This window comes from Typopeltis vanoorti, chromosome 10, assembly GCF_054136105.1.
Source record: "Typopeltis vanoorti isolate ZY-2024b chromosome 10, IOZ_Tvanoo_1.0, whole genome shotgun sequence".
Taxonomy (NCBI): Eukaryota; Metazoa; Arthropoda; class Arachnida; order Uropygi; family Thelyphonidae; genus Typopeltis; species Typopeltis vanoorti.
This window is the reverse complement of record NC_143558.1, coordinates 120,209,715-120,225,402: the sequence shown is the minus strand read 5'-3', so window position 1 is coordinate 120,225,402 and position 15,688 is coordinate 120,209,715. Positions and strand designations below refer to the sequence as shown.

The following is a 15,688-nucleotide window of genomic DNA, read 5'->3' as shown; positions in this document are numbered from 1 at the left end:
TAGAGAAGCACTGTTAGGTTACAAACCAGTCAATGAACGAATCATAGTAGCAAGATTTCAGGCAAAACCATTTAATATATCAATAGTCCAGATATATGCACCCACATCTGACAGCACAGATGAGGATATTGACTTATTTTACAAAGATCTGACAGAGTCAATAGAAACATCACCAAAGCAAGATGTGCTAATTATTGAAGGAGATTGGAATGCCAAAGTCGGAATAGATAACGATGGTTGGGAAAGTGTCGTGGGAAAATATGGTTTCGGAGAAAGAAATGAACGAGTTGAAAAAAATGTCACAATTTGCTGTGGACCACGAGATGATGATCTGTAACACAAGATTCCAACAAAAGGATTGTAGAAAATGGATGTGGCATTCAAATGATGGGAAAACTAAAAACATGACTGATATGATTACGATTAAAAGAAGATGGATAACATCAGTACAGGAATGTCGAACTTTTCAAGGAGCAGATATAGACTCAGACCATAGTTTAGTGATTAAAAACATCAAGTTGAAATTAAAAGGAAAATATAAACCCCATCATCAGAAACAAAGAGATACAGGAAGAATAAGTGAAGCAGAAATAGGAAGAAAGTACAGACTAGTGTTAAAAGAGAAACTTAAAAGTGTGGAGAAAGGGAAAAAAATGAATCTAAGAGTGAAAAGAGTAATAAAGGCGATAGAAGATGCAGTTGAAGAAACAGTACCAGAAGAAGAGAGGATCAAGAATAAATGGATTAGACAAGAAACATTGAAGTTAGTACAGGAGAAAAGAATGTTGAAAATAAGAAGAGATACATCAGAACAGAGGAGCAATATAGAAGAAAGTGTAATGAGGTGAAAAAAAAAGCAGTCAGAATGGATAAGATGAAATGGTTAGAAGCCCAATGCAATAATATAGAACAGCACAATGGAGAGCATAAAACAAGGGAGGTATACAAACTTATTAGAACCATTAATAGAAAGTGGCAACCAAAGCAGACTACGATTAAAGAGTCGTGATAACAATAACATCACTGGAGAAATGATTAAATATGGTGGTGAAAGTATGGCACCAACTATGTAATATGGTATGGAAAGATGGGAAAATGCCAGAGGAGTGGGTGAAATCAATATTAGTGACATTATACAAGAAAGGAAATAAGTTAGAATATAAAAAGTATAGAACAATTGCCTTGACAAGTCACCTTGGTAAAGTAATGATGATGATGTTGACAGAAAGACTGAGAACGCAATTGGAAGCATACCTTGCAGATGAGCTAGCAGGATTTAGGAAGGATAGAACTACAATTCAACAGATTTTGACAATGCGGTTAATAGTAGAGAAAGCTAGGAGAAAAAACAAAAACGTATATACTTGTTTTGTTGATTTTCAGAAAGCATTTGAAGTATTGGCCAAAAAGTGACATTAGCAGTTCTAGAATCCTATGGAATTGATAAAAAAACTAATAGCTATATTAAAAGATCAGAATGCAGTTGCAGCAGTTAGAATAGGTGATGATTTGGGGAAATGGTTTAGAACAAGCAGAGGTACTAGACAGGCGGACCCAATATCACCAAGCATTTTCATCGCACATTTAGAAAGAGCAACGGACAAAATGAAGGAAGATGCAAAAGGAATAGCTGTACATGGAATGAGAATTAACAATCTGAGATTTGCAGATGAAATTGTTATTATTGAAGAAGACGAACGAGAACTACAATAAATACTGACTGTTAAATGAGGAAGAGAAGAGATTTGGACATGATATGAACTTGTAAAAAACAAAGACAACGGTATTTGGTGATAAGAACATGAAACAAAAGACACAAGTAGATGTAATTGATATAGAAAATGTAGAACAATTCACATATTTGGGAAGTAAAATGACGACATTTTACAGTCCCAAATTTTACTTTCCAAATCACATATTTGGGAAGTAAAATGACGGCATTTTACAGTCGAAGTATGATTGCAACTGTAAAAAAGAAATAAAGATCAGGATTGCAAAGGGAAGAACAAATCTGAAGGCAATGGATAACATATGGAAAAGTAAAGTGATCAGCCTGCAAACAAGAGTACTGGAAACATGCATCTTTAGCGGTGTACTGTATGGATCTGAAACATAGGTAATAAGAAAAATAATTTTGGCATTTGAAAGAACTTGTTACAGGAAGATTCTAAGAATAGGATGGGTACAGAAAATCACAAATGAAGTGCTCTATCGGAAGATACAACCAAAAGAGAATCTAATGCAGAAGAATATAAAACAGAAGCTGCAATTATTTGGACACATCTGTAGAATGAGTGAGGACTGTAAGATAAAGACATTTATGTTTGGTATTATAGATGATGTAAACAGAAGAGGTAGACCATACAGAGAACGGATAGATGACAAAGGACTGATGTGGAATGGGTGTACAGAAACTGTGACACTGTGCACTGGACAAAGAAAGGTGAAAGAAGATAGTGAAGGAGGCATTGGGCACCAATGGGCAGTGAGCCCATGGATTGTGATGATGATGAATATTAATACACTCAGTGGACAAAACATTACAGATAGCAGTGATGGGAAGTTGACACTGGCATCCCCAGCACAGAGTGAAACATATCCAAACCGAATGCACACAGTAAATTAGCACACTTCACGGCTTCCGGACAGTGTATCGCAATCGATGAACATGGGTAAATGTGACATTCTTAGCGACTTTGATCGTGGACATGTTATCGGGACAGATGGGTCATTCTATTGCCCACATGGTAAGAACTCTAGGGTTCTCAAGTGCAACTGTATCAAGGATGTATCACGAGTATACCATCAACAGATGTGCCAGCACCCAGCGAGCAAGTAGTGGCCAACCACATGCCATTGATGACCAGGGTCGATATACTGTTCAGGCTCATACTGACCAAGCAGTGTCAGTGAGTGAACGGTAAAGCATATCCTGCATACCATGAGAGCTAACACCCTAATCATGTACCATTGTTGACAGCTTGTTGCCGGGCATTGAGCCTCACCTGGTGTCAGGACCATCAAAACTGGAACTGGACCTCTGCAGAGTGTACGAGTCATGTGATCTGAAAAATCCCATTGTCAGTTGTACCGAGCCGATGGGAGGGTGCTGGTGTGGCATCGACAGTATGAGGCCATCGCCTCATTGTGCCAAGTCAGATCTGTTCAAGGAGGCAGTGGCACTGTGCTGATCTGGGGAACCTTCTCACATACCATTTTAGATCTTTTAGTGTGTCTGGAGAGGTCCTTAAAGACTATGTGCCAGATGACCACTTACACACCTTCATGGCCCCCACACATCCTGCAGACAATGGTCTGTTTCAGCAGGATAGTGTGCCGAAACCACCCAGATCTCTGGATTTAAATCCAATCGATGCTGTAGAATGCGACATCAGATCCATGTATCTGAGTCTAAGGTGCAGTTGGGGGATGATGTTGCAAAAGGCATGGCTGGAATTACCTCCGGCATCTGGTGGGGTCAATGCCTCGGAGAGTACAGGCTGTTAATAGCACTAGAGAAGGACCAATGCACTTTCAGTAAAATCCTGCTGCACACAGATCTCAGACATTCTTATCTTGTCACAGTCATCAGGATACAATATAATTGTGCATACTTTCTACTATTAGTTCCCCCCCCCCCAAACAATAACAACAACAAAAAATCATATAGCAATGTTACTGTTATCTGATGCTTGCCAAATTTAGTCATATAATTCACTCCTTTCTCCTGATGAAATACACCATAAACATACATGAAACTAGTATATAAGGGGAGGCTGAAAAGTTCTGATAAATATCTAGAACAAAAATAATAATAAAGCAACTGATATAACCACAAAATAACAGAATGTTTGCTATCCTCAGAAACTCTGGGAAATATTGTTTTTGATTACTTCTTGAAGAGTGCCCTTGGTTTTATGATATCACTGTTGTGTTACATATGCTTTTAAACCACTGATTTTGCTTTATCAAATGTTATAAATAATTTAAGATGTGATTTATGAAGTACTCCATTACATTTCCAGCATTCATTAATAAAGATTTAGTGTAAAATATATTAACTACATTGCTATAAATCATTTTGGAAATAGAAATTATATAGATTAAAAACTGAACACTGAAAAGTACACAAATAATTTAATAAATAATAAACTAAATTTCATGGCACTAGGCCTGTCATAAATTGAGTATATTACAAGTGATAACAAAACTAAATACACCAGAATGGACAGAGATTTTCTGAATACAAAATTTATATTTCTCATAATCTCTAATCGCTCACCAAATGCTCCAGCTTTTTCCTTCTAAGTGGTGGCTGTTCTTGTAAAACCGAGTCAGCAAGGATGTTCAGAGTGAATTTTACTGTTTCTAGAACCTCTTCTAAAGGTGTCAAGTCGTTACCTCCGGTGTTCATAATGGTCTGAAGTGCATTTTCAACATCTTCTGACCATGAAATCTGTGCGGCCAACACTACGATTTGAGACTATAAAGATAATTTATCAAGAAATTAAGACTAAAAATATAACATTTAAAAACACAACTAGTTGCATTCAGATTTTCTCCAGCCTATCAATATAAATTTCAGAAAAATAAATCTCAATAAATGAGGATTCCCCAAACATGCAATACCTATTTATAACTCATTGTGAATTTTTTCAATATCAGCGCTTGTGGGCGCGCGCGCACACACACACACACACACACACACACCTATTGTAGCAACACATTCTTATCAGGCACCATTTTCCCTACAAAGAATTTACTTATTGTAATAAGCTTGCTGAAAATGCCATTATACAGATTCAAGGGATGATCACTTATTCTTAGATCACTCACTGAACAATATCAGTGTGTGCATGCAAATGAGACTGGTCAATGAGTGATGTTAGAATCTGTATTAGTCAGTCATAATTTCTTTAAAAAAACAGTTATGAATAGACAATGTACAAGCCCCACCACCAGACCAGTATAAAAGTGTCTTGAGAAATCATTCAAAGCACCTTCAGAGACTAAAGCAAAGTAATATTAGAATAATCTAACATTACTCATTGAGCTACAGAATAGCTCTGCTATATCTAAAAAGCTACTCCGACTTAACTGTCAATCATATCTCCTCCATAGTTTGTTGAGCTCTGGGAACCCTTCAATCCTTACTGTATTCGATTTGTAAAAAGTTCAATCTTATTTACTCAAATTTGGATAGTCTCCATAGCTCAGCTGGTTTTAACAATGCCCTTTATCAGATATTTTCCTGAAGGTGAGTTTAGCCAGTCTCATATGGGGTGATGGGGGCTGTTTCTCCAGCAAACCAGAAACTGGCCAGAAGAACATATGTGCTTGGTCATAATACACTATGCAGACAGGATTAATCACCTTATTGGAGGATTAATTAATATTAGGTTTAAATATATTGCCAAGTTACTTGTCCATGACTGACCATCAAGCCTAGCATGGAAGGGAAGACGAAATGGGGTGAATAGTTTCCAGCATTTTCCTATCTTAGTTGTTAAGAAAACCAAATCTATACACAGCTACCTAGGCAAGATATGATCAATCTATTAATAGTTTGTATTACATTAACGTAAATCAGTCTACCAAACTGAACATTGTTTTTCAACAAATTCCTACAAAAACAATAATGTTCATTAGAATCAGTTTGCCATTTGAGAATTTATGAATTCTCAAAATTTTGAGAATTCATAAATACTGTTATGAATTCTCAAAATATAAAAAATTTGTAAAACTTCCACAGGATTATGCAATGCATTCTTATTTAACATATATTGCTCCATTCCTCCTCACTGTTTAACTGAGTATAATCTTACCACAAGCAGTTTAGTTACAAGAAGCACAAATTACAAATTGCTTACAAGAGATAGCTTCTTTCTTTTACTACTTTATAAACAAAATGTATAAAAACAGAGCTCTTCATCAATGACAATTTGTCATTGATGAAGTTTCAGTTTCAGTTTTCTATACTTCCATCACTTGGTCCAAGAAAATAATTCTTATTACCACTGTCCTTGAGAGAGAGAGAGAGAAAATCCCTTCCATTTAGCATTTCTTCGAATGTTAAAAAAGAAAGTCTAATATCTCCTTTTATTACTATTCACTTGTTGACAGTATCACTGTTTCAGTCAAACACTTCACTTCACTAAGATTCCTTTTCAGAATCTTCTATTGATGCATACCCACTGTCAAGTTTTTCAAAAACTTCCAACAACGAAATTCTTTGGTCTGCATTCTCCAACTTCCATTCTCCCTTCTGATTTCTTCATTACCAAGGTACTGAACACTCTGTCAACTGTCAGTCACCCACTGACCTCCTTGGAGCATGTGCACTCATTCAACTAAGGAGGAAGCAAGACAAAAACAGATGACATTGTCATCAGCAAAAGGGAAATAGCTTATGATAAACAACATATCACTGTATACATAATTGTGAATTAGAATAAAGAACCATTGAAATTATTGCAACTATCAGAATCTGGTAATTACATTAATCTCAAACACTTTATACATATTTTTTAACCTAATTTTTTAAAATAATGAATATATATATATATATATATATATTCATATATATTCATTCATTCATATATATTCATTCATAAATGATGTTATTAAATATATATATATCTATATATATTTAATAACATCATTTATGTTATTAAAAAAGTGTAATAACATAAATGATGTATTTTCAGACATACCTTGGAAAGATCTTCACATTCTTGTCTTATTAGGTTTAAAAATTTTGGAACAAATATTTTGATGAGACATCATTGGTAAATATAAAATTATAAACTGATCTCAGAAGAATAATAAATTACAAGAGGAATCAAACTCATGGAAGAGTAATAAATAACAAGAGGAATTTAAAAATGAATTGCAGCATAAATTAATAATGCATGGAAAATTTTTACCAGAAGGGAAGTATTGGATTAAAAATATATCAAATTTTTTCAACAGAGGAATACATACTGCAGTGACATAATGGGACTTCTATGAAAAATGAACGAACAAAATAAAAATAAATCTTATATTGTATGAACTGTTTTGACTTAGGAGCTTCAGAGTGTGGTGAAAGGAAAATGAAACTTTATAAGCATTAAAAGAATATAGTGCATATACTATGTTGTATTTTAGAGAAGAAACATGAAAAAAAAATTTCAGAAAGATAGCATCTAAAACTAATAAAATTTCTGTATAGGACGGAGAGTGTAGAGAACCCATGCCAAAAGACTCAAATGTAAATTATGATCATTTTATAAACACTTGTCACTTTATCAAAATAGTTATTCTCATACACAACTTGCTAACATCTATTTGCAACCATCTTATACCAAAGCAAACAATTTGCTCCATTTCTTTCATGGGAAATGATATCCTATGAAACACCTCTCAAAAATTCAGTAAAAGTAAACTCCAGCTGAATAGTATATATAGCCTGTGCTTTCACAAACCTATGCTCTCTACCCCACCTGAATTCGCCATTTTAGATTTCCGTTTATGCAGTGTTACTAACCATAATTCCCTTCGCAAGACTCTCATTAAATAATCACAACAGCAACACTTAATTTAACATTCATCTACATATATCTCACTTAATCCCAGAGCCTTATCATTAATCTTAAACAGAAATACTTTGCATTCATCAATTTCTGATCAATAAATGAAATACCTAACAACTTAGTCATAAAACTTTTCTCTAACTACCTGCCATGCTCACCAAATTGCATATTCTCCTTTCAGGAGATTTTGCAACCAAGTCATTTTGCTTGTCTTATATTTCTCATAAATGCTGACCAAGTATCTGCTCATCTCTCCTCTGCATCAACTTCATGCCTATTGTTTATCCTTTACTCCAGGAATGCTTACATGGGTGCTTTCAAATAGTTTTGAACTAATTCCCAGTCACACTAGTTTCTCAAGCAATGATATACTACCAAACCACCTCCTTAGCATTTCAACCATCTGAAGCTCTAGTTTCACATATTCTCTCTTAATACTAAAGTATTATTATTATTATTACTATTATTATTGTTCCGGGAAACTCCAAGGAGTCGACAGACTCATCGAGGGAGGCCCTAACATCATGTCAAGAACAACTATTCAACATTCACACAGTATCTATCATACCTTGCCTTGAACTCATTCACGGTCGTAGCACCCACAACAGACTCTGGAAGCTTATTCCACTCATTTACCACTCTCCAAGTAAAGAACCTAGCTCTAACACCCTTGTCAACCACGCTCTTGCCCAGCTTCCATGCATGGCCCCTAGTCCTCCCACCATCAGTCATATTTTCAAAAATATCTTCTGGATCAATCTTATAAAAACCCTTCAGTAATTTGAATGTCTCAATCATATCACCCCTCCTTCGCCGATCGTCCAATTTCTGCAACCCACAAATCTTCAACCTATTCTCATAAGGTTCATTCCACAGACCTGCTATCATCTTGGTCACTCGTCTCTGGACCCTCTCCACTTCCTCCCCATCACGAAGAAACCCTGGTGCCCATAGCTAGGCACAGAAGTCCAGATGGGGTCTTATCAAGGCTCGATACAGAGGAACAACAACTTGTTCGTCTCTGCATGTTAAAGTATTTTTCAGAAGCCAAGTGATTTGGTGATCTGTGTTAGTTACTTTTGCAATGTGCCCCCTAAACTTCAATTCCCTATCCACCAACACTCCCAAATCCCTGGCCTCATCAATCTCCTGGAGTATGGTTCCACCAATGCGATATACTGCTGCTATTCTTTTCACCCCAAAGTGCATAACCTTACACTTTGGCACATTAAATTGACATCCATTTTTCCTAGCCCAGTCCTCCAAACTATCCAAATCATCCTGTAAAATTTTGACATCCTGTGCACTCACAATTGCTCTACCCAACTTTGCATCATCAGCAAACAAGTGAACACTTCCTCTCAGATCCTTTTCAATATCATTGATGAACAAATTGAAAAGCAGTGGTCCAAGAACAGAGCCCTGTGGCACTCCACTAGTCACAAGACGTCTTTTAGACTCCACTCCTGAATAAACCACTCTTTGATATCTCTTCTTCAACCACCCTCTTATCCATCTCACCAACCCTATATCTATACCCATCTGCTCCAGTTTACTGATTAGGGTTCCATGTGGTATCCTATCAAAGGCCTTGGCAAGGTCCAGTAGTATCACTGTAAACCCATTACCCATATGCAGTTCAGCCGTCACTGTGTTATAAAACGTGAGCAAGTTACTGAGGCATGATCTACCCTTCACAAAACCATGTTGTCCCCCATACAATATCCCATTTTCATCTATCCAATCCTGTATTCTTTTCTTGACTAATTTCTCTAAGACCTTGACAATGATTCCTGATATGCTAATCGGTTGGTAATTTACAACAGCAGTCTTGGAACCACCTTTATACAGTGGAACTATTTTCCCCTCTTTCCACCCGCTCGGGACTAACCCAGACCTGAGACTCAAATTAAACAAAATGGTCAAGGGTACTAACAATTCTTTAGCTGCTTCTCGTACAACACGAGCTGGTATACCATCCAATCCCACAGATGTATTGACATTGAGGTTATGCAATAGACTACTCACCTCCACTTCATTAACCACAATTCCCGTATAATCTACTGGTTTATTCGTTTCTGCAACGTCACCACCTGGATGATATACTTTTGCAAAGTGCTCACTCAGTAACTCAACTATCTCAACGGATTCAGTTACCTCCCTACCATCGGCATTCTTTAAAATCAATCTGCCATGTACATTTTTCCTTTTACTTGCTACATATCTAAAAAACTGTTTAGGATTCTCTTTAGCCTGCATGGCCAATGTTCTTTCGTAATCCTTTTTTGCTTTTCTTACCACACTCGTCACCCTTCTGGCCTGCGCTTTATACCGTTCATGTGCCTGCCGGTCACCCTTCTCCTTAAATTCCCTCCATAGTTGTTTCTTTTTTTGCAACTCAAGCTTAATGGTGTTATTCATCCATTTAACCCCTACTTGATTTATTATTCGGACTCTAGGTATACAGTCAGCCATTGCTTCATGCAAGCACTTCTTAACTACCTCCCATGCACTATCAACTTCTAGTCCTTGCAGTTGTACATGCCATGGCACTGAACCAATCAAACTCCTAAGCTTGTCATACTTTCCAGCCCGATAATTCCACATGTACCCTGTCTTAATTGAAAATTCTACACCTTTAGCCACCTCCCAAGTTAAGACCCTATGATCACTCTCACCGATTGGTGGCAATGTGGTCATATTTGTTACAGCCAAATCCTCAGATGTAATTACTAGGTCAAGCACTCTCTGACCCCTAGTATTTTCCATTACATGCTGTCGCAGATAGTTATCCCTTAATAACCGCATAAAATCCAGTTCCTTCCTCCCGTGTGTCCTCTCCTCACTCCAATCAATGCGACCATAGTTGAAATATCCCATAATAATCGCCCTCCTTCCACCCATTTCTTCTATTTGCTTGTGCATACTGTCACCACCATCTTTTCCATCACCTGGTCTATAGCAGCACCCAATTGTATATTTAGTTCTGCTAGCCACAATCTCACACCAAATGACCTCAAATGTGCTCTTTTCTCTATCCTGCAATTCAACTTCTATTCTCCTTGGCTGGAGCTCATCAGCTATCATCAACAATACTCCTCCCCCCATTTTATTCTCTCTGTCATTCCTGAACACACTATACCCATCACATTCAATCCCACTAGTTATATCATCTACAGTCAGCCATGTTTCACTAATACCTATAACCTGTGGTCTGGAAGTGCCAACCATGGCCAAAAACTCTTCCTTCTTGTTCCTAATACTCCTAGTATTAGTGTACATGAATTTAAGACCCCCATTAGCCCCAACCCTACCTTGATGCCTTATATTAACTATCCCACTCAGATTTGTTGTCCTTATTTGCTCTGGCATATTATATTCATTCTTACATTCAACTGCCTCCATAAGGACTGTATCTCTACTCCCCCCCCTTAACAAATCTAGTTTCCCTGAATTTGCACATCCACTACATTCAGCAACACTTTCTCAAGTCTTCTTACACCATAACCATTCAAATGCAAGCCATCCATCTTATATAGATCCTTTCGCCCATCAAACTCACTCCACACATCCACAAATTCCACACCAAAGTATGCACCTGTCTACCTCTGATGTCAGAACATGCTTACTCCACCTGGAAATAGTATTAATACTTTATTTACTAACACATCTTGAAACACTGATACCAAGTATTGAGCATTCAATATCACATTAGACTGTCACTAAATAAGCTGAAAATTTCACTTTCCTCACTTTTATATTTTGCTCAGAGAAACAGTTAAAATCTCCCATGACTACTCTCCACTGACCTGCTAATCTTCCTTGTCTAGACATTTCACAGTCTTCCTTTCACCAACCTGTATTCTCAAAAACCCTGGTTTTTCATCCCAGAAAACAGGCAAACTGGCCAGAAGAACACACACAATTAACAGACAACACACTGGATTCATGGCTTTAGATGCTTTGTTTGGCCCAAACAAGTCCCCAGCCTCAATATTCCCTGGATTACAGCAACAGCTTAAAATAGTGAGTGGGCTTGAATGTATCTTGTGTTGTTCCTTCATCTCTCCATTACAATTCAGCATACAGCAGTGTATGATCAAAGTTACACTTCCCGTGTTATTGCATGCACAATGTAAATCTCTTTTAAGTTCAAAGTAAACAGGACACAGAAATCATTTTTATTTTTTATTTTTTTATGTATGAAAATAAAAGGGCAAATGAAATTCACAGCTGCTAAGAATTCTATGGTGAAAAAGCTGTAGATGTGAGTACTATACTTTGTTGGAAACAAAGAACAAGAAACAGTGATGGTAAACAATAATGAGCAATTGTGAAGTGGGTAACCCAAAATCATAAGTGGCAATTTCCATGAGAAGAGGGGTGACCAGTTAATCAAAGCAATCTTGAAGTAAATCAGTGATCATGAAACTGAACACTAGATTATTGTGAAGAATTTACAGAGACTAAAACACGTGTATTATACTTTACTTTTATGAAAATAACACTTGATTTTCAACTTCCATATCAAGGTCATCACATGTGGAAAACATACATATGCACAGGACACAAGCTACATGACATCACACAAGAAATGTGAAGCAGCTTTTAGATTTTTTACATGAGCTTAGGTATATACTTCTTCCTTCCATGTCTACAAATATTACACGTACAGAATTAAAAATGTTAATACTATAATTTTACTAAACACTTTTATACAAATTTAGCAAAAAATATCAAGCAAAACTTTATGGGTGATGCACATAAAACTGCTCTATTTTACAATGTAAATAACATTGTAATGAAAAGGTGAAGATGCCTACCATATACTGATGAAAAGTATATAACTGACCTGACCTCTAATCAGGTCAGTTAAATAATGATTGATCAAATTAGTGTTTGAACTGTAATATAGCCTCTGTGTGTGTGTGTGTGTGTGTGTGTGTGTGTGTGTGTGTGTGTGTGTGTGTGTGTGTGTGCGCGCGCGCGCACTCCAGATAAGGAGCTTAATACGAAGGCCAAAATGTCAGAAAATTGAAGTCATTATCCTTAACGTAGTAGTAGTCTCCGTCCATGTGGTTAGCCTAGTGGCTGTGTGCTTCGCAACCATATGCTTGGGGAAGGAGTGTAATAGATTCGATTGGAGACGTGAGGAGCTGAAGGATCTTCCTCAGTCATAGCCAAGTTAGCCAGTCTTGGGCATGGTCAGCAGGGTTTTTCATCCTGCAAACAGGAAAACCGGACCCGTGAACATACAAGATACAGCCATAGGACATATAGACGAAGACAGAAGAGGAGATGGGTGCAATCTGTCTTAATTCACCACCCACCTACCCACCCATTCATTGCTTAGCAACGAGTGACCCAACGGTCCATTAAGGACTATGGGAGAGGATAGGATAGTAGTAGCCTCCATATTTTTTTTTTTTTTTTTTAAATATCAAAATGACTTCTGAAGTGTGCTTGGAAAATAAGTCACCTATTTTTTGAAGCATATAATTTCCCCAACAGTTCATTCCCACTGCCAATCCAATGTTTCAGAAGAGAAAATTTAGGGAATCCTATTTGGCAATTTCAATGCAATGTAACACGCAAATATAGTTATTTTAGTTAGCAAAGTAAAAATTTGATTTTTCTAAAGATAACATCACTGGAAAACATCCAATAACATTCCACTAACGTATCATTGTCTATACAGACAATGATACGTTAGTGGAATGTTATTGGAATGTGAATAGAATATATCTTAACATTGAGTGAGCAGTTTTATTTAGAACAAAGTTATAAAAATATGAAAGAATTTGTAATCATGATTAAAATAGTGAATTTTTGCTTACCTGATATTTGTCAACCCAAAGCATGTAATCTTCTTGTTTGATGTCCCCTTGTTTAAAAGGAACTATGTCTGCAACTGCAGAAGCCAAAAGCTTAGCAAGTGTCACCCTCATTTCTTTTTCAACCAAAGACAACCACTCATTTATTTTGGGATGTTCCTTAATTGAAACTGGAGTGCTGAAAACTACCTAAGATTCAAATAAGACAACCACATTGCAAGATCAGTGGTGTGCCATCCAGTAAGACAATTTGTAAATGATCTCAATTTTAAATAGTATCTTCACAGAATGTATTATACTACAGAATACTTAGTCCCATTCTCTAAGTATTAGAGAGATTTAAACATTTCTATGGTAGGCATTCACATGAAAAAATACTCTTTAGTATTTATGTAGGTTTAGTGTACAAGTTATGAGTTTGAGAACAGGAATCAAACATTGGAGATTCAGTAGCAAGCTCTGAAGAAAACACTGATTGATTCAACCAGAGAGGCATGTGGTGAGGTTTTCTGCAAGGACAGAAAAATCAGAACTCCTTGGTGGACACAGGAAGTTACACAGGCAATGAAAGAAAAGAAGAAAGCATATAAAAGTTCCTGGCAAATAAGTCAGCATGTCCTCTTAGAGAATACAGAGACAAATGTAAGAAAGCTAAACACTGTGTAAAACTAGCTAAACAAAAGTCATGGGAAGACATTGGTAAGAACATAGAAAATAAATATGAAGAAGGTGGCAAGATATTCTGGAGGTTGTTAAAGAAGCTCAGAAATGGAGGAAAAAGTGCTCTAAAAGGTATCCTTGAAGTATAGAGCAATTACTTTGAAAAATTGCTAAATGAAAAATTACTAACAGTGATGACAGCATAGTGATAAAAGACACTGGCAAGGCATGCAATCAGGAATACATATCCATACTTGAAGTAGAAAAAGCCATCAAAAGTGAAATGTGGAAAGGCAGCTGGAGTAGATGATATTCGACCAGAAATGCTCAAGTATGACAGTATAAAAGTCTTGCAGTGACTGCACTGTATGGTCCTGGACAGAAGGTTGAATTCCAGATGATTGGAGTAGAGCTCTCATGGTACCCATTATAAAAAGGGAAATAAAACAATGTGAGAATTACAGAGGTATTTCTCTACTGAGTGTTCATGGTAAGATTTATGCCATTTAAGATTTATGGATTATGGAAAAGAAGCTTGGTGAAGAACAAGCTGGATTCAGACCAAACAGAGGCTGTCAAGATCAGATCTTCACTTTACAACAAATAGTTGAAAAATCACGGGAATATAACAAAGATCCGTATTAAAGTTTTGTCGATCTGGAAAAGGCATATGAAAATTTGCCAAGAGAGAAGCTATTCAATACACTACGGTTAAATGGTGTCGATGGGGCATTATAGCAAGCAATACTTAGTCTTTATTTGAGTTGACTAACCATACTTAGTCTTTATTAGAATTTTAACTGCTGACTTTAAGTTGGCAGTTAAAATTGAAGGAAGTACAGGAAGATGGTTTAATGTTCAATCTGATGTGACACAAGGATGTACATTATTCCCTCTGTTATTCATTACCTATATGGATCACATTATGAAGGAAAGTGGTATTAAACCTGATATCAAAATTGGAGATGTTAATGTCAGCTCTTTGCTTTATGCGAATGATGTTTTACTTCTAAATAAATCTGCTACAAGTCTGCAAGATTCCCTGACTAAATTGAATAACTGTTGTAATAGATATGGTACAAAAGTCAGCAATAACAAGACAAAGACAATGAAAATAGGCAGAAGCATTGAGCATATCAACTGCATTGTGAATGGAAAACCTATAGAACAAGTAAAACATTTCAGCTACTTAGGCACAATTTTTAGTGAAGATGGTAAATTAAATATGGAAATAGACAACAGGATCAATCAAGCTGGTATGGTAGTAAGTCAACTGAATAAATTTATATGAAATAAGAGAGAAATTAGTCAAAACACTAAATTAGCTGTGTACCAGACAGTGTGCAAACCAGTTTTAACTTATGGATCTGAGAGCTGGGTTAGAAGTAAAACACTTGACCAAAGACTAGAGACTGCAGATATGAGAGTCCAGAAAGATTAGGGGCATGAACAGGTGCCATCAATGGCAATATCATATTAAAAACGAGGATATTATGAAAGAACTTGACATTGTTAGCATCCAGGAATGTGTTAGCAGAGCTAATCTCAGGTGGTATGGTCACTTAAACAGAATGGGAGAGGAAAGATTAGCAAAAGAAGTGTTTCTCTGCCAGGTTTGCA

At 36.6% G+C, this 15,688-nt stretch overlaps 1 protein-coding gene across 1 annotated transcript in view; it reads right to left on the bottom strand.

Annotated features, from left to right (window-relative positions):
* The window catches only part of Dhc64C (dynein heavy chain, cytoplasmic), a 1,087,706-nt gene that overhangs the window by 720,079 nt on the left and 351,939 nt on the right, over nucleotides 1–15,688 (bottom strand). Inside the window, exons 32-33 of the mRNA XM_090398628.1 lie at nucleotides 13,412–13,597; nucleotides 4,283–4,483 (exon numbers count right to left, since the gene is read on the bottom strand). Of these exons, the coding sequence (XP_090254754.1) occupies nucleotides 4,283–4,483; nucleotides 13,412–13,597 (387 nt within the window). The remainder of the gene's footprint in view (nucleotides 1–4,282; nucleotides 4,484–13,411; nucleotides 13,598–15,688) is intronic.